This window comes from Bacillus rossius, chromosome 15, assembly GCF_032445375.1.
Source record: "Bacillus rossius redtenbacheri isolate Brsri chromosome 15, Brsri_v3, whole genome shotgun sequence".
NCBI lineage: Eukaryota > Metazoa > Arthropoda > Insecta > Phasmatodea > Bacillidae > Bacillus > Bacillus rossius.
The window spans coordinates 20,585,197-20,605,558 of NC_086342.1; the positions used below are offsets into that span (position 1 = coordinate 20,585,197).

At 38.2% G+C, this 20,362-nt stretch overlaps 2 protein-coding genes across 4 annotated transcripts in view; one reads left to right on the forward strand and one right to left on the reverse strand.

The window, feature by feature from the left end:
• The window catches only part of LOC134539406 (aspartate--tRNA ligase, cytoplasmic), a 23,990-nt gene extending 7,260 nt beyond the window's left edge, over nt 1-16,730 (reverse strand). Inside the window, exons 1-8 of one of the 2 annotated variants that reach the window (XR_010076307.1) lie at nt 16,525-16,695; nt 14,183-14,270; nt 12,388-12,668; nt 10,470-10,650; nt 7,437-7,580; nt 6,347-6,518; nt 3,401-3,548; nt 630-819 (exon numbers count right to left, since the gene is read on the reverse strand). Coding sequence is in view for 1 of the 2 variants with exons in the window: in XM_063381413.1 (XP_063237483.1) it covers nt 630-819; nt 3,401-3,548; nt 6,347-6,518; nt 7,437-7,580; nt 10,470-10,650; nt 12,388-12,668; nt 14,183-14,270; nt 16,525-16,565 (1,245 nt within the window). In the remaining variant the exon portion in view is untranslated. Of the gene's footprint in view, nt 1-629; nt 820-3,400; nt 3,549-6,346; nt 6,519-7,436; nt 7,581-10,469; nt 10,651-12,387; nt 12,669-14,182; nt 14,271-16,524 lie in introns of both variants that reach the window. The other variant, XM_063381413.1, reaches the window with a different exon arrangement.
• Nucleotides 16,731-16,808: 78 nt separating this feature from the next.
• LOC134539404 (calcium-binding and coiled-coil domain-containing protein 1-like) overlaps nt 16,809-20,362 on the forward strand; it is a 31,574-nt gene continuing 28,020 nt past the window's right edge. The window contains exons 1-2 of one of the 2 annotated variants that reach the window (XM_063381407.1): nt 16,809-17,090; nt 17,607-17,751. In XM_063381407.1, the coding sequence (XP_063237477.1) occupies nt 17,608-17,751 (144 nt within the window). In that variant the 5' untranslated portion in view covers nt 16,809-17,090; nt 17,607. The remainder of the gene's footprint in view (nt 17,091-17,606; nt 17,752-20,362) is intronic. The other variant, XM_063381408.1, reaches the window with a different exon arrangement.

The following is a 20,362-nucleotide window of genomic DNA, read 5'->3' on the forward strand; positions in this document are numbered from 1 at the left end:
CTAGAACAAAGACCTTCAATGAAACAGAAATACTGTAGTATCAATAAACTACTGGAAAACCAAGCCAACTCCATTACTAACGCTTACATGTCTACTTGTGTCGAAAACAACTTGACAGTTTGGCACACAACAAAATTATCAAAATATTTAAAATGTAGAAGTAAACGAGAACCTTGATTATTAAACCCTTAATTATGTGAATTTTAAATTTAAAAAAAAAAATGGTTTCGCTGCATGTTTCGTTTGGATTATGACAATTTTTTTATCTGGAAAAAAAATTTCAATTTTCTATTATTCAAACTTTGTTTAAAAAAAACAAGATTCGCATAAGTCTTAATGTTACAAACTATGAGACATTCCCATAGACATCGAGCAGAGATTGGGCGCCGGGCAAGGGGGGAGGGGGGGGGGGTAGGGCAGTGGCGTAGCTAAGGTTTACTGGTGCCCTTGGCCAGACTTGAAAGTGGCGCCCCCTCTTGGATTAAAACAGGTAGGGATGGTTCAGTAACCGCGAAACCGTCGCGGCATCGCGCCCCACCCCTCCTGCTCCTCCTCCGGCGCCCCTGGCAGGGGCCGTCCCTGCCACTGGGGCTGGGGGGGGGGAGGGGGAAGGGGGGTCGTGGCCGCACCTTGGCCTTGACGAGGCGGCCAAGTAGCTTCTCGTCGGGCGTGCTGAGGTCGTCCTCGTCGCCCATGGTCACCCCTGCCTCGCGCAGCATGGCCACCGCCACGGGGAACTCCAGCTTCAAGGGCGGGTCCAGGAACTTGAACGGCTCCACGGGGAACTGCTGCCCCACCGCCGCTATCTCACCGCCGAACCTGCGCCGCAAACACCACTGCCTAAGAGCCCGTCTACAATAGTTTGAACCTAGCGTGGTCCGTGTCCTTATCCGAATATGAGTGACGTCACATTGTCTCACCGAAAACTGCCCTGTCTTCAATTGCGATGTCCGATGTCCGAATGTATTGATTTCTAAAGTTGTCATCAGAGCGCAGTAAATGTGCCAAACCAAATGTTTTTTTTTTTTTGCTTTGTAGTTTGAGATTGAACTTAATGAAAGTTATGTAAGTTATAAGTGACTAACAACACCTTCCATTTCCTTCAATAACAAAAACAAACACCACGTTTTCAAACGGGAACCGGAAATTCAAATATTGTGAGTGTTCTGTTCCTTTTCTGTGTCCGAAGTACACAGGTTGGGACAAAAAGTTCAAATTGACGAATGTCTTCGGACCAGGAAGGTTCGGACCTTTGCCCACTTGACGCATGACGTCAGAGGGTCACGTGGACCAATCAGCGACGAGAGTCTTTTGGACACAGTTTAGGACATTGCTATTGTAGACGGGCCTTAACACACCTGTGCTCGAGTAACGCCTAGCGGATCCTGACAAACTTACTGTTCGTACTTTCAGACTTTTTTTTTCAAGTTTTAAGAATTTTAATGACCAGATATATATTTATATAAAAAAATTTACCTTGTGGTTAACAATAACAATAAGTTAGTTTGAGTGTTTGTTTGTGTGTGTTTTTGTGTGTATGTTTCTGTGTGTGTGCATGCATGTGTGCGGGTATGGGTGTGTGTGTGTGTATGTACATGCAAATGTTCACAATAAGATTCACTTCAGGACCTCTTACAACTCAAAAATAACATTTGGTAGACAGGGTTCCCAAACACTTATTTTGGGCCAATTTCCCTGAGTTTTACCTGTCTCATCTAACCCCACCACGGGTAATCAATCTCCAAGGAAAATAACAGATATATTAGATAACATATCTTAATCATAATACATTATAAGAAAATAATACCATAATTACCTCCAGAAGAGTGAAACTGTGAAAATGTTATTTTTTTGGTCCAAAATTAAAGGTACAACCCATACGCAGGGGTGATCCTTCTGCAGGAAAATATGGTAATGCAAAATATTCTATTGTGGTGTGGAGTATGTACCGTATTGGCCCGAATATAAGGCGACCTGCAGTTTCAGGAGGCCAAACAAATGTAAAACTAATTTTTGGTAGAAATTAATGTGAAAATTCATTAGACATACATTTTGTGTTGATAAATCGTTTTTGCATTTATGTATAACAATTAATTTATATTTATCACATTACTTATTTAAAATAAGTTTGAATGGCCTACCCTAAAAGTCAAAAGAAAACAATTAAAAAATATTTACATTTTCAAGTATTACACTAGAAATTTTTTCGTATGTTTACTCTAATGAAGCTGCATAATTGTCTTCTTCAGAGCTGTTTATTTGTCTAGAGCTCGTTCCCCGCCGTTCCACCGATGTGTGATTGTTCATTTTTCACAGTTTACTGTATCTACGAATTTAAAATTTTTACAATGGCTATTAATCCCTCTTAAAATACAGCATTTAACTTTCCGTTTGACTTAAGCTACATATTACCACAGAACAAGGCGTATTACTATTTAGTAGTGTGTTAAACGTAAAAAAAGCAAACAAAGAATGCATCTTGCCGGAACAAAACAAGTGGCTAGCTGACATGATGAAGCATACGGCCAAGAATAACTTCGGTTACGTGACCGCGTATATTTGTCCATATTACTCTCTGACAGAGAGAGTCTGTTCTATGAATTTGAAAGAATAATCTATTATAATTATGAAAGGTTTTTACATAAATAAAGAGTGGATTATTAAAATAGCTTTTGAAGCAACGTACCAAATTCCTGTTAATATGGCGTCTTCGTGCGTGTTCGGCAATGTTCGTTTTACAACAAAGAAATATTGTGGAAAGACAGTTGTCAGCCGTGAATTTCCAAACATTACATCCAAAATGTTTGTAAACGTAAACAATCGTTCTGAAAATAACTGTGATATTTTAGTACAAATATTTCCGTTAAAAATATGAAGATAAATACCGTGAATGTTAACACGCGATTGTACACAAAGTACAAATATGAATTGTGAAATAAAAGGTTGCCATTTTGAGATGCTTCAACATTCACGTTTTTACTCAAGAACAAATATTTTAATTTTAAACTTCAAACAATTGTGAATTACTGCAATATTAGGTGGATTTATTGTTTTTCCCTGTGTGAGGTAACAAAGTTTTAGTTATTATAAAAAATTGTGAACGTTTTGTTAAACAATGTTTCTACTGTAGCTTTCAGCTTGGAACTAATGTTTGCGGTTCTGACGTCTTGGGTGCGAAAATAAGGCGACTTCCAATTTTTGCATCTCTCGTTTATGTAAAAATGGTCGCCTTATATTCGGACCAATACGGTATTAAAAATGAAACTGGACTAAAAATACAACCACACAATCTTGAATCTGCTAATAGTAATGACCTGGAAGCGAACAACCAACTTGATGTGCGAGAGTGATACTGGACTCTGAACAGAAGGAACGCAGCGACACGGCCGGCGTGACTTACTGGTCGCGCAGCCCCTTGAACATCTCCGTGAACGTGTCTCCGATCGTGTCCAGGACTTCGTGGTAGTGGTACTTGAACGCCATCTCCAGGTCCAGGCCGACAAACTCGGTGAGGTGACGGTGCGTGTTGCTGTCCTCTGCTCTGAACACTGGAAAAAAACAACACACACCCCCAAATTCCACTCAACAACTGATGTCACACATCTATAGTGAAAAAATCGGGTCGTTTCCACAACGCCGAGATACCACAATGCCGAATGTCAAAATTGACCACAACGCCGACAGCTAGAAAACTGCTGTGTACCACAATGCCGAAATAACAACTGAATGAATTTGTGTGTGTTTCTTAAATGTACCTTACCGCCAAAATACCATAATCAAACCTAAACTTACCTAACCTAACCTAGCGTAATATAACCTAACCTAACTTAACCTAGCCTATCCTAGCCTATAATAACCTAGCCTATAATAACCTAACCTAGTCTAACCTAACCTAATCTAACATAACCTAACCTTTGTGGCAGTCCTGCAATGATATTTTTCGGCGTTGTGGTAATTCGGCGTTGTGGTAATTCGGCGTTGTGGTGCGTCCCCGAAAAAATCTTATGGCTCAATCTCCCTCAGTCTGTAGATCATGGTTCGTAACCTTTGGGGCAATCAAAAATTAAGGAGTTTTTCTGGACCCCTTTAATTCATCGAACAAAAAAAAAAACTTTGTTAGTTCAGTTCTTACAGATAAGCCTCTTTTGTCCATAATCATCTCTGAAACACACATCTAACCCAAGCTTGTATGAATGGACACATTAGGCTCTGTCCCACACATTGATGGTTATGTAATTTCCTGTCATTACTAATGTTATTAAAGTGGTATTCCCGTAAGTTTATCACGATAGCTATTTTGCATTTGTTGTTTGGTTGCAAATTTTTGAAATTGAAATATTTACTGAACCTTATTTGCAAAAAAAAAAAAAAAAAAAATGAAACGCTGTGAATTTCAGGCATGACGTTTTACAACACTTAATAAATATCTAGTAGGTCTGGGCGAATACTGTATTAACTTGCGTATGAGTCACAGATTTTGTCCCGATTTTTTGTTTAAAAAAAATTAACATTGCACTGTTGTGGTTAACTATGTGCTTAAATAACTAGCCTGAGTTGGTTTTTAATAAATTATGTCACAAGTAAATATAAATTGTTTAGTTAAAATATCTCAGCGGTGAGTGTAAAGCATCATGAACTGCGCCAATAAGCTGTGTCCGCTGCCTGTCTGGTGGCTATCTGGCCGGTGCCAGTAAGTGACGTGACAGTTTGTCGCCGGGCTGGCACATGGCAAGAGGGAGAATCTAAAAATAAACCAACCAAGCAGCAGTGTTTATGGTTCTCCCTCCCTCTCTCATTTTTGTTAATGTCAATGAACTGGCACCGTACTCAATCATTACGTTTCTATCTCAACAGGATTTGTGATGCAAGTGTGCCAAACATTGTTTTTGCTTGAGATTTTCTACGCTTTCTACTGCAACATTTCATTCATGACAAAACTGCTGTAACTGCAGGTAACTGACAAAAAAATTTAGACAAGGAAATAGCCTGCGGTCTTTTCTATCTTGGGAATGGAACGGTTTTTTAAATAAATAAATAAATAAATAAATAAATAAATAAATAAATAAATAAAGATGGGAAGTGAAACACAGGTACAAAAAATAATATTAGTGTCCTTTGTATTTCTTGTTTGATAGTGCTATGGCAATGGGGGAGGGGGAGGAAGGGCCATAAAGGATAGAGAGGGGGAAGGATGCAGGACATCAGTGCTGTGTTTCTTACACGGCAATAAGCTGAGACACGGACCATAAAGACTTCACTTGTATTCTACTGAAGACAGTTGTTTGGCGCGACCAAGTTGAATCAAATTGTGACTATTGTTTTATAAAATACAGGATTGATGTAAAAAAATAATTGTTTAAAATTTGTAACGTTTGAACTCATTAAGTGATTAACCGATTGGGCCCTGTATAAAACATAATCCATTAAAAATTACAACAAAAAAAATTGCATAGTATTAAAATTGAGCGTTCATTTGAACGAACGGAGTGTCACCTTTGATATTTTTAAGTAACCCACTTCATTCAAGCAACACATGAGCAAATCATAGGCTTCCAATGTTTTAAAGCTTTGCAACAAACGTGAAGCTTCACATAAGACGCAAAGCGTTCAAATCATACGAATGACAAATTTCCTGGCCAAGTCAAATTTAATATTAAAAATACCTCTGATTGACACATACTCGAAGCTTCCCACAGGCCTATTATCTAGAGATTAAATTTGAGAATAAATATTAAAAAAAAATTTGAGTGTCAAAGTAGAGGAATAGCCCTTAAAAACAGCAATAAAAAATAAAAACCATCATGGTGTACGAGATCGAGTGTGACATCTGCTCCTCTACACCTTTGAATATACATATATACTATATAGAAGTCGCCAGCCCAGGTTAAAATTTCTAATACGGTTTTGAGGTAGTTGGTTAATTCACCGCTGCAATCGCCACCATCTCTAGGGCATCGACTTGTTGGTGGTCCCTAGCGGACAAGTGTCGAACTCTTCAAACACCCCTTCCCACTCCCTTTGAACGACCTTGAGCTGCAGTGAATGATAGATGGGGGGTGTGCGGGAAATGACAGCGGGCGACAGTGCTGCGCTCTAACGTGTAAATAACAACCTAAGATACAGGGCGTTACGGCAGCGCCCTGCAGCGGTGAAGTTCCCGAGCTGCTCAGCATACGCTCCTGAAAAACGTAGAGTAAATCCTATCCACTCGCGACTACTATACAGTATATATATTCAAAGTCTACACTGAGGTCGTAGAGAGCGCCCAGAGGAAAGTCCACGGGCTCGAGTAGAAGCCTGCCACCTTTGGCCCCCGCTCGTGAGCGAAGCAAGGATATGGACCGACCTGCGCCGACCGTGAAGACCTTGTCGAAGTCGGCCGCGATGGCCATCTGCTTGTACAACTGCGGGCTCTGGGCCAGGTAGGCGGAGCCCTTGAAGTAGGACACCGTGAACACGTTGGCCCCGCCCTCGCTGGCCGCCGAGATTATCTTGGGCGTGTGGATCTCCACGAACCCCTGGGGACCGATGAGCGCACGTGCGGCATAGCACAAGCTTCGAGCTACTTGCAGTCCTTACTGACAAGATCATGTTTGTGAATTGCAATAACACCAAAAATATTGTCATAACACCATATACCAACACAGAAATGCAATTGCAATAAAACTGAAAATATTGTCATAACACCATATATGTAACACAGAAATGCAAGTTAGTACTTTGAATCAAGTAGCATTTACCCAAAACTTTAATCAAATCATTAAAAAAAGTAATCTTTTATATATTTGTAATTCGAGGCCCGTCATTACATATTTCCGGACAAAATTTGTACAGAAGTGCATAGACCATAAAAATTGATTCGATTTTTTTTTTTGCATCTCTTATTGATTTACTTTCAAACCACAAATAATAGTTATTTTTTTTTTTTATTGTTCTGAACGTATCCGTTTCAGACCAATTTAACACAAATTATTTAATCGTAAAAATTCAACTTATCAATTTTAGATCTATTTTGGTGGAGTTAGTATAACAAAAACCGCTTTTATAAGAATAAAAAAAATTAAACACTGAAATCTTTAATTTTAAAAACAAAATTGGATTAAAAATAAAACAATAAAATCTTGTCTCTAACGATTACGTTGAAACACAAATCCCATAGTCAATAAAAAAATATGATTTAACGTTGGGTAAACAAATTATACAAAAATAGAATCGCATAATAAAAACATTTACCAGAAAAATAATATAAATACAAATTTTGTTCGTGTAACTACCATATATTAAATGGATTATTAAATTATTAAATTATGCTGATTTTACAGCAGTCTAAAAAATCTAATCGATTTCTTTAATTAAATTCCATAAAAAAATGTATTTATAAGATGTGATTTTGATCAAGCACCCATGTCGGCGAGCTAAGATTGTAAATGCCATACCTTCTCCGTGAGGATGTCTCTGAACAGTCGACAGACTCCAGCCTCAAGTCTGAAGATCGCCTGATTGGCCGGGGTGCGAAGGTCTAGCACACGATTATCCAGTCTCGTGTCCTGGTTCACTCGGATGTTCAGACCCTCCAACTCCTGCAAAATTCCAACATATAGTCCATTCCAGCTATTCCGAACATATATTTTAATTCCTGCTAACAGTTTTATAAAAGTACAAAAAAAAATTGCAATATTAGGTTGTCCATTAAAAAAGATGTTAAGACTTATAATGTTTGAGTTAAATTTAACTCTCCACATCCCAAGCATTCTTTAAAGAACATTACCTACATAAACAAATCAGCTGTGATCCTTTTATATTTCGAAAATTAGCACCTCCACTTCGAATGTGAGAAAAATTCAGTTTGAAAATACAGCAGAATATCTTTAAATAGGATCAATTGGAACTGTAACAGATTCTGGATAGTGAAAATCGAGATTAGCGGGAAAAATCTGCATGAATTAATAGTCAACTTGTACAAGACAACATACTGACTTAAAATATCCTTTACATCACCAGATATGTCTCCCGTCAACACTATCTTTGAGCCCAGCTTGATTCATTGCAGTGATGCGTACACTCCCAGCAAATACAAGTTCGCTGAAAATGCAGTTACAGTTGTGTGCATTTTGAATTGACACATTTAAGCAAGGAGGAAACTACCGCCATTTTCTTAGTTTCGGACACATGGTTGGAATAAAAAAGTGATCAATAGATGTTAGTACTTTGAAAACAAATTTTATATGGATAATAATCAGTAAGTATGCAGCTGTAACTGAAATGGAAAATTTTTTGCAAGGCTTTGTGAAAATGGCTGAAGAACAATGAGAAGCATTCCTGTATTTGCTTTCTGATTGCAGACAAAAGCATTTTTTGTTTCAAACTATTTTTTTTTTGTTCATTTTGACACATTCTTAATTACAGAGCACTGCTTTATTTCTATTTATTTTATTTCTTTAAGAGAATAGGCTTGGTCCAGAGATCAGAGTTAATGGGGGCTGACTAAACTAAGTTTCACTGTGAATAATGGGGCAAAAAAGCATTGAAAAAAAAACTTCAAAGCAGTCATGAGGACTGCCGACAGAAGTGAAAACGTTTTCGCAATATTTACGAAAAAATATTATCACACAACAAATTTGTTTTATTACGTTAGTAAAATAACTCCTAAATTACTATATATATGCATTGCATAATAATTGTAGGTATAAAAAAGTAAATAATGTTCTTAATTTTTAGGTTATATTGCTACAAAGACTCAGTTTTCTTCGTTATTCAAACTATATACCATATGAGAATATTAATATATTTTATACTCACTTTTTACTGGACAGTAATCGTATACTTAAGATTTAAAAGCGCAATAAGTTATACTAATAGGAACAGATATAGTGTTATCGTTAACACGTCACGCAACCATGTCGATGACGACTTACATGAATTTACTCCCTATCCAAACCTTCCCAAAGAAGTTTTTACTTCAAAAAAAGGCATAAAACATGTTACTAGGCAACTCAATGATGATGGGTTGACTGCACCTCCCTTGGAAGATGGTTTGGATCCCCCTGTTAGGGAACGACAACCGATGTGACTGAAACTAGGCATGGTGATTCTACAAATTCTACAATGGTTTTCCATTCCCTTCCGCAGTATGGCCAACACAACACCTGGTCCTGAAACCACGATCGTGGCCAGAGTTACTTATTTCTTACTAATTCGTGGGAATACATAAAGGAGTGCTTGACGTTTTTGGTATGCCTCGTTGCAGCCATCTTCGAGGCAGAAGCGTCCGGCACACCGTAATTTTCACGGAGCCGAGAATACTCGGTACTCGGCCAGTGATCTCAATCAAACCCGTGCACAACCGAGGAGGTGCAACCGTTTCACCTCGGACCCACTATTCGCGAAGACCCCGGTTCGAGTCCCGATGCATCCATCCTGAAATCAAGTCACTTCAAGGATGGTTCCCTACAAAAAAAAAAATGGGATGGCTGGAAACAGGATCTGAAACCGGCATTTGCAGATCTGAGTTCGTTGCTTAGCCATCATGCCTATCCCATTCTGTAAAAAAATAACTATTGTAACATTGCAATAATACTTTTCAAAAAAAAAAAAAAAAGGATTCGCTAGCGACGAAGCCTAGCGAAAATCGGCTACCGTTATTCTTGCAAAACCAAGCAGAGTAGCCATCTTGGAGAAAATCATTCATTCCCATAATTTTGTCATGTTTTATCATTTCACTCATTATCTTTAAAAGATTTGTGCAATGGGAGTGCATGACTTGATGTAAGTTTTTGGACATACGCCATTGCTAATAACTTTTTCTGTTGAAGAAGACTAAAATCTAAAAAAATAAAAAAAAAATAAAAAATAAATACCCAAAAAAGGCAAAAAATTGCTGTTGTCAACAAGGATATAAACACCACAAAATATTCCATAACAGGAATATGGTCAACAAGCAAAGAAAAACAAAGAAAAATGTACTAAGAGAACGAAAAAAAAAACCCACAAATGACGACACATAAATATTGAACCCAAAAAAATTCAGCACAACGGTTGAAACGAAACAAAAACACGACAAAATGAAAAGACGAAACAAACACAATAATTTTCCAAAACAGAATAGAACGATAAAAAACCCCACAAATTATGACAGCAGAAAAATATTGAACCCAAAATAAATTCAGCACAACAGTTGAAACGAGACAAAACCACGACAAAACGAAAAGACGAAACAAACACAATAGTTTTACCAAAAGAGAAACAAGCTTGTTTATATACTTGTTGACAACAGCAATATTTTTTGCTTAATTTGTGTTTTTTTGTCTTTTTTGGGTATTTTTATTTATTTATTTATTTATTTTTTAGTTTTCTTCAACAGAAAAAGTTCTTAGCAATGGCGTATGTCCAAAAACTTACATCAAGTCATTTCACCCATTACAAGTGATATTTAGGGCACGCAAAAGTACCAACGTCCCGACCGAACTCACCTCCTCATCCTTGACCGGGCGAGAGGCGTCCTCTATCAGCAGCGGCAGCTGGCTCCTGGCCGCGCTCACCACGAAGAACTGCAGCGCGTGCAGCTCCACCAGCTTCTGGCTGCACGCCTCTATCCTGCGCGGCACCGCGCGCACCTCCGCCTCCACGTCCACTAACGACTCCTTGGTCACACTGCGCGCGCCAGACAGCACGAGTTACCACCTCGTTACTCTCACCGTGCAGCCTTCCCAGGTTACCTCACTTCATTTCCTTCCATCAGTGGTTCTCAAAGTCCGACACCCTACATGACTTCCGGATGCGCTCTGCGGGATTCCGGATATAAAAACATACGTATAATTAGTATAGAAAGTTCGGCACTTTCTACAATTCAATTCGTGATGCCATTTCGTTACGGATTTAAGGCTCTCCTTTGTTGAAACATCATTTGTGTGTTACTTGAATGATCTACGGACAACTGCACTGCAGTCGCTCTTTACTGTCTGTGAACAAGCCTTGAGTTGACTATTACAGTATATATCTGTGAGACGTTTGAGAACCACAGTATTTATCTGTGAGACGTTTGAGAACCCCTGCCTTAGATTGATGCATCATACTTCTCATATTACAATGTGTGTATCTAAAATCCTCAATGAATATTTACAACAAAAAAGAAGAAGAGAAGGTGTGTAAGTCCACTGTGTGTAAGGTTTACGATAACATTGTCCTAGCAGAAAGTAAACCAAAGTTGGCTCAACGGCACGGTCAGATTTTAATCTATATTGGGTGTGGAGGGGGGAAGGAGGGGGCAAGAAACAAAACAAGTAAAATTAAAGTTTTCAAACACTTATTTATAAATAATCCAAGATGCAACCTGCAATGCAATCATCTGCCAACTTTCAATTTCTTGCTTTTCCAACTTCCTTATTTGAAATGAACTGCTCCAAAAACAATTTAAAACACATAGACATGATGTTTGTAGAAGACTTCAATTTTTTTTTCATTACATGCATTACGTTATCATTTATTTAAGTATCGCACAGTCTAAGAAACTCATGCTTTTAAATCAAACTATCGAGAATTTCCTAAGACTACCACAAATATAAGACAGAGAGAGAGACACGCATGCACGCGCGCGCACACACACGCACACACACACACACACACAGATATAAAACAAGAACTTAACTGTAATGTAACCTCCAATATGAGACATATTAAATATCATGAAAAAAATGCAAAAATACTATGATTTTATTTTAATTTCACTAAAGCAAAACTTTCCTTAAATACTGAATATAGAATATTTTTATTTTCAAATTGTGAAAGGATGAACTACAAAAAAAATGTAATATTATGTCAATTAATTTTTTCACAGGAGTTTGATGAGTTTAAAGAGTAGCGATTAGGCTGTGTAAAAAAAAGTAGTACTAAATTAAATACTAATTATACTTCAAAAAACCAGGAACTTGTTAATATTCATGGAAATGATCCTTGTTAGAAATTAACATAAAAGATAAATTTTCATTTTCAGTTTCACAAAATTTCTCTAATTATTGACACATTTACGTTTAAAGGTATTCACACAGCCCTAATAATAGTGAAAGATTTTTAATCCAGCATTGTATGGTTCGGCACTTTCCATAATTCAACACCAATATAGCTATGTACTCGCATTCAAATTTCTTCAAGTGGATTCCGACTGTTGACATTATTGCACTGCGTGTGTTCTTAATTCTGAGTTTATTGTTACTGTCGGTTTTCATTTCAGTACAATGATTACAGTTTTCTAGCGGGTTACAATTTACATTTTCACACGTGACATTGGCGTTCGATAATCCTACAAAATTTCTAATCCAGCATGGACGAGGTCCCAAACAATCGGGATTAAACATCATCTTTCAACGTATCTGAGATCCCTTTTGCACTCACTTGGAGACGAACTTGACCATCTGCCTGCTGACGCGGTCGCCCACGGCGATGACGCACTGCACCGTGTACTCCTGCTGGCGCAAGACGGCGAAGCACTGCTTGCCCTTGGCGCGGCTGGTGTGCAGGCGCGCGCGGACCCACACGGCCCGCTCCGCCAGCGGCTCCGCCAGCTCCCGCACGTGCGCGAAGGCCCGCGCCGGCTGCTCCGAGCTCTGGACCAGCCCCGGCACGCCGTACCTGCCCACGGAGCAGTCCTCCGCATCGCCCTCCTGCTGGCCTTCCTGGACACACATGGCGTGTCGCACACATTACACGTGATGGCAGGTGTGATGAAATGAATGGAATAACAATTTATAATCCTGGTAAAAGAAATACTCTTTACTGTGTACACAGATTTTGATTTGCATAATAAGAGTTTTTCATCCTTGTAAACAAAATGTGTTTTTTTTAAACGTGCAAACAGTAATTGAAAAAAAATTTCAAAACGTCACTCCAACACATATACTAATGTCAATCGCAGCAGTTCCTTCAGCAGACTGTGTCCAATGGTTTCATAAAATGAGTTGTGGCAAGCCAGAATAATGTATTCTCCCCTAGGCAGACACACACTACCTGTCCTGTCACAAATATTTTCAGGTGACAATCACTAAGTGTAATATACTTAAGATAACTAATGGTTGTAAAAAATCACACAAGTGATAACAATTATGGATACTTGTACTACTTCGTTAGATTAGCTAGAATAAAAACATGGTAGAATCATTTGACCAATGGTTAGGAATCACAAATTTTAAATCTAACAAACTATAGTTACTATTTTTACAGTAATTTTAATATAGCTCACTTAACCTTACCAACACAGCACACCATTATTTTTTATGTACCTAACCTCACTTAACAGACCATGGTATTACAATATTTGTAATATATAAACCTAAACTTAACACTCATTTAAATAATAAACTGATTGTAAACTACTTGAGAATAACAATGCCCTCATGAGGCCCTGCTACAATCAACAAAGTATTAACACATCGATAGTTATAGCGATCAGCACTTTCACAATACGAACAAGCACAGCGGTTTGGCTACCTACCGTAAACATAAACTTAACCCAATTTCTTTGTTCATTTTGGTTCTTTTAGGCTTTGAAAAATTTATTTTGCTGTACATGGTAATGTGTGATTATAGGGGGAAAAAAATAATATTGGCACAATAAATTCCTCAATAGCACAAGAATTTCAAAATTAATGCAGAATAATTTTTTCCCCTGGAAATTTAACCTTACGTTTATAGCTTAGTAAGTCTTCAAAAGATAACATAGTATGACATTCAGAGCTACTGATTGGCCAAAAATATATCAAGTTTTGGTAGTAACATAGTATTACAAGCGCAAAACCTAGAGTGAGCTTTACTAAATAATAATTCTGAGCTCGTGCGATGCTTATCGCAATGTAAGATTGTAGCTAGTCAGGTTGAATTAGATGTAGTTCAACAGATATGTATAATACTGTGTTGTGCTTGTGAAAAGATTACGTTGTGTGTGGCCGGGCCTTTACAGAATAATTGGAAAACATGTCAGAAAGGAAATGTTATTTGCATCAGTAGTAGCCTTAAAATGGTAATGGAACAAGTGTTACTGTGCATGGTTTGTGAAAATGGACTGTAATGAAAAAACTAAATGATGTGAACTCAAAATTGCTAAAATGAATTACAATTTACAAGAATATTTAGTTTATGTACTGAAACAGTTGAAAAAATATTCCTTCATTATAATAAATAAAGTTATACTAACATCAAGTGTCTTCTTTTCTTCCTTCTTTGCTATTTTTGCAGCACTTTTTGCTTCTTTCTTCAGTGCTTTTTTAGATTTTGCATTGTCTCTGAAAGTAGATAAAATCCACAGATAGAGAATAGTAATAATATACATTTCACTTGCAAACGGGCATCCGCCCGGTGGCAAGGAGTTCCCACCCCCCAACTACCCTCACTCCTCCCCCCCTCTGGAGCCTCCTTCGTAAGTCCTTCCCTCCTTCCAGATCCAGTGTCCTCCCCTCAAGCTCGTTCCACTCTCGCCCCGTCCTCACAAGGAATACCTGCCTTCCTCTCTCTGTCCGTCTCCATTCCCTCTGAATCTTCCACTCATGATCCCTCCTTCCTCGATACAGCCCTCTGTTCAACCTAGCTCCCTGCTTCCCCCCCCCCCCTGAATTACTTTATGCATTCTCACTAGCCTTTATACCTTCCTCCTTTCTTGCAGTGTGTCCCACCCCAGCTCCTTCATCGTCACCGATGGTCTGTGTGTTTCCCCCATCCTGCCTTCGCCTTCCCTTCTCCTCCACATATCTGTCACCCATCTCGCTGCCTTGCGCTGCACCCTCTCCAACTCCTCAATTTCCCTCTCCACATAGGGGTCCCACATCACCGCGGCATATTCCAACACTGGCCTTACCAATGTCGCGTACGCCTTTTCCTTAACTTTCCTACCTGTCCCCCTCAGTGTCCTGCTCAGCAGCCCCAGCCCTCTCCTGCCCTTCGTCACCACCTTCTTGACCTGCTTTCCCCACCCCAAGTCGCTCTGCAGGATCACTCCCAGGTACTTATAATACTCAGCTTCCTGGATCACCCGTCCCTTCCAGCAGTACACTATTTCCTCCACCCTTCTCTTCCTCGTGAACCTCACCACCTTTGTCTTCCCTACATTTATCCCCATTTCATTTTCTCTCGACCAGCACTCCAGTTTCTCCAAGTCCTCCGCCAGGTGCGCCCCTTCCCCCACAGTTTCATAGAGCACACAATCGTCCGCAAACAACCGTAGTCTACTTTTCAACCCCTCCCCTACATCATTCATCATGATCAGGAAGAGCAGGGGTCCCACGACACTTCCTTGAGGTACCCCAGACATCACATTTCCCTCTTCCGACCATTCCTTACCCAGTCTCACTCGCTGGATCCTGTCCCTCAAGAAGTCCCCTTTCCAATTTACCACCCTCTTGTCCTCTATCAAACCCTCCACCTTTTCTATCACCCTCCTGTGCGGCACCCTGTCAAACGCCTTCTCAAAATCTATAAAAGTAGCGTCTACCTGCTTTCCCTCATCCACTGCCTCCACCAAGTCCTCCAGCAGCCCCGCCATCTGCGTTTCACAGGAGTAACCCCTCCGGAAGCCATGCTGCCTCTCATCCATCCAGTCCCTTTCATCCACCCTTTCTACTATGTACCTCACTACCAGCATATCCATCACCTTGCCTACGTTCGACATCAAGCTGACCGGCCTATAGTTTGCCGGGTGTGCCTTATTGCCACTCCCTTTATCCCTTTCCTGCCTAGAAATGTAAAAAAATTGAATTTTGTAATTTTTATTTTATTTTTATATTTAAGTAGGCATAAAAGGAGGCCATAATTTTTTCCAAATTTTTTTATTTATATTTAATATATTTTTTAATGATGGGACTTTTTAAGTCCTGACAGGCATTTATCATATGTCCAGCTCAACAAACAAAAAAAAGGGCGCTCCAGACTGGTGCAGTGCTGTCGTTTTAGTGCTGCAACCTCTTGGCTGTCAATCGAACTTCTTCGACAACTGGCGGAGCGGAGCTATGCAGGGACCCAGAGATCCCGACAGGCGGCATGTGGTTTCAAACATGCACACACTATTTCTATGGGGCTTCAAACATTGTGGGACTCACAAGTACCGCCAGGCAGGAAAGGGTTATAGATGGGCACCACCACAGCCTCTTTCCACTGCCTCGCAGCTGTCCCTCCTCCAGTGACTGTGCATACAGTACTTGCAGGTACTTCCCGATCACCTTCCCTCCCAGCTTGAGGTGTCTGTTTCCTATCCCATCTAGCCCAACCGCCTTCCTCACATTCAGTCTCCTCAACTCCCTTAATACACATCCCTCTGTATTTCCAACCCTCTGACATTTAGAAGGAGCAAAAAAAAAATCAGGCTTGCACTTTTTATTGATACATTAGTGAATGGAATAGTTTTGATGATTGTAAAGTATTATAAGAAGAATGTGATTCGTAAGGCGTATGGTGGAATGCCTACCATCGGGCGTGCCCCCCAACAGCAGCAAAAATTCACAAATATTTGTACATACTTAGACTACACGAGATTAAGCTATTATTTACCCTAGTGTATCTTCAGCACCGAGCTTATTTTCTACAACCATTTCAATAATGATATCAGAAGTTAGCACTCAAACAAACAAAATATTTACTACAGGTTCTATCGCAACATGCAGACAAATTAACATTACAAACAACCCACAGATAGCATCCTACAAACACTCACACTCAAGTCAAAACAAGGTTATTTTAGAATATATTATTATTTTGGGGCGAGAGTATATTGACTCATGGCTGTATTATTCACAAAGGCCAGGAAATGTCACCACTAATAATAGTAATAATTTATGACCTGGAAAACGAAACCTGCAGTACGGCTTCTTTGGCGTATTTGTTGTCGTTGACTGTATTTTGCGATGTGTCAAGTTTTATGGTTATAATATGTTGTGTTCCTGTGAAATCAGGCCACGATTGAATGATTTTTGAGTTTAATATAATTTTTTTGAGAAGTAGGATTAAGTAGTTTTTTAAAAACTTTGTGATAGGTTTGTTTATGTTCGCATGTTGGCTAACTTCCTGTAAATTTCTTCTTTGCTTCATTAGATACTATATTGCGGGGTTGATTGCAGGTAAGTGCAATACAGTTTCGTAATGCCATTTAATTTTATTTCAAAATAAACTTTTGAGTTGTAATATTTCTTGAAATTACATTTTCATCATAAATGTAAGTAGATTAAAATATTTCTTTTTGATATTTAATTGACATGCCGTCTGTAGAGATTATGTCGTTTTCAGGTTTATACAAGTTATACAAATACATATTTTAAGAACGTTAGTTATTGTGTAGTTTGGCAACTTTCTCTCAAATAACAGTACTAGAGAGGTGATTTCACTAAGACTTAGCACACAAAGGACAGTTTATAGTTATACTTGATGGGGGTTTCAGGAAATGTGTGGCGGTATGTGTTGATAATAAAAACATAACCTTAATTAAAGTCCCTTAAATCTTTTATTACTTTTTGGTTAATACTTGTTCTTACGTTTGTACAAATGAGCCCAGGTATTTCTGTAAAGAATAGGTCGGAGGTAACACTTGTGGCAGTTGCAGTGATATCCACAGTGATGATTCATTGTTTGTTTTTCAGGATGGTGACGCAGGTTACAGACGATGACATGCACAGGCTGTCGTCGAACATGAATGACATGACTATATCCTTTGAAGAGTTCAGCATGCCCTACATTTCAGGACTCAGCTCGCAGAGCCTCTTGGAGAGGTCGCAGTATGGAAAAGTGAGTCGCACTCTTTCAAATAGCATACATCGATAGCCACACGAGCTTGCATAGTTATCGCTGGCAGTGAAAATCTTTAAAACAAGAGAAACTATAGGGATTTGAAAAAGGGATCTTAAAAAACCTTCAACAAAGTGTGGTAAATATGTAGTTTAGCGGTAATTCTGAAAAAATAATGTTAAAAATCCAAAAATACTTTTATTCTATGCTCTTTAACTTCCTCTCTAAACCCGGCGGAGATAAGAAATTCCAAATACTTTAGGAGATATCACCGTTCTTATTTTGCTATAGCCTATAAGACCTGTGCAATCATTCTACTGTCACATTTTTTTTTATTGCCATTTGTTCGTGAATGCCTAATTTATTAAAATGGTCTGTTAGGTCAGGTCAATTACATTATAAATACTTTCAAACTAAGCGGACATTAAAAATAATGTGAATTAATTTTAATGGTTGTTTAGTTTTAAAGTATTGATAATGTAACTGACCTGACCAAACAAACCGGGACAAAGGATAAACAGTAGGAACTCACGTAATTTTTTTTTACTTATTACTTGCGCAACAATATCCTAATAACAAATAAAACATTAAAATTTGAAACGTTAAAAACTCACCTAAGTTAGAGGCGGGTACAATTCCTATGCCATTAGTAAAAAATGATGTAGTCGTTCACCTACGTCGCGGAAAAAAAAAATATTCATACACGTAAACAAGAAACAATGTTGAATGCACAGGTATTGTGATGGAAATTAAAAGATTCGATATCTCTTAAAGTATTTGGAATTTCTTATCTCTGCCTGGTTTAATGAAAAGAGGAAGTTATAGAGCATAGAATAAAAGTATTTTCGGAATTAAAAATTTTTTTTTTAACAAATATCGTCCAACTATGATAATTAAAAAATCCGATATCTCCTAAAGTATGTGGAATTTCTTATCTCCGCTGGGTTTAATGAAAAGAGGAAGTTAAAGAGCATATAATAAAAGTATTTTTGGATTTTTAACATTTTTTTGCAAATACCGCTAAATTACATACAGTAAAACCTTTTTTTACACTATTCAAGGGGGTGTATGAAAATGTAAAATGCGGGAAAGTGTAAAATAAGGGAAATGGGAAAAAAAAATTTTTTGCCCGAAGAACTGTTATATTATAAGACCTGAACACAGTGTACTCTGGTATACACATAATTATTCATTATGAGTGTCTGACACATAGCTAAAAAGGGTTATTATATTAACACTTAAGTCCCATACTATATATATTCTGTAGAGGGCAAAAATTGGCACAGTCTATGTACATACTTACTTACTTTAACTAGCAATTCATACTAACATTAGACATTCATAGGCTAAGAATATTAATAAAAATGATACAGATAGTAATAAAAGTTTACTAATGCAAAAGTTTAATTTTTAAATGTAAAATAAAGAAACAACTCATACAGTCTACCTACACACACACAAGGTAAAGTCACAACTACATACTATATTAAATTCCAGTTTACAATTACTACAATATAGGTTATGAAAGAGGTTTAAAATTAATTTCAGTAAAAGCAAATAAGTATGTATAGGTTACAAAAAAGAATTTACAATTATATCAACACTATGTGAAAAAATCTGAAATTTTTGTTTGCTTTAATTGTTGGCTGCTCAGTTCTTCTATTTTTTTTTGTCTATATGGTTCAGCTGGTCAAACAAACTGTCAGGACAGTTTAACCCAGAAAAAAAGTTTCTCAAAACAGAAACTGCTTCGAGAGCTTCATGCTTGTGAGGTATAGGGATTTCTTCATCTTCACCACCATCATCTTCTTCAGGTTGCTGTTCCCTCATGTGCGAACTGACTATTTCATCAATTGATTGTACTTCTGTTGTTTGCACATGACTGTCAATATTGACAAAGTCGCTGAACAAACTGCCTGTCTGAATTTTCTTCCAGTCTTCTTCCGCTATGCTGCTGCCTGGTTCACTGTCCTCATTTGTAGACACTGTTCCTGAGCTTGGGAAACCTGCCTTCCTGAAACAATTTGAAATTGTTGTTGATGCAACTTGTTTCCATGCATAGGCAATTTCATGCACTGCATCCAGAACATTGATTTTTTTTTCTTTTGGATTTTTGCCAGCATCCAAGAGATTCAACATTTTTTGGACAATCCTTTTCCTGTATTTTAACTTGAAGGCATGAATGATGCCCAAGTCCAAAGGTTGAAGCTCACTGGTGCAGTTCGCAGGGAAAAAAAACAAGCTGTACATTCCTTAAATTCAAGTTTTGAGGGTGAGCTGGGCACTGGTCAAGAAACAACAAAATTTTTCTTCCATTAACACCCATTGATGCATCCAGAGCACGCATTTGCTGTTCAAAGATTTTTGACGTCATCCAGGCCTTTTGATTTGCCAAATATTTTGTTGGCAAAGTTTTTATGTTTTTAAAACACCTTGGTTTTTGTGCCTTCCCTATCACCAATGGCTGAAGTTTCTCACTGCCATCTGAATTGCTCATTAGTAGGGCCTGGAAAAATTAGCATCTATTTATTACATAATTAGCATTTATGATGTTGAAAATTAGCATCTATTTTCCAGAAATTAGCATCTATTTTTGAGAAATTTGCATAAG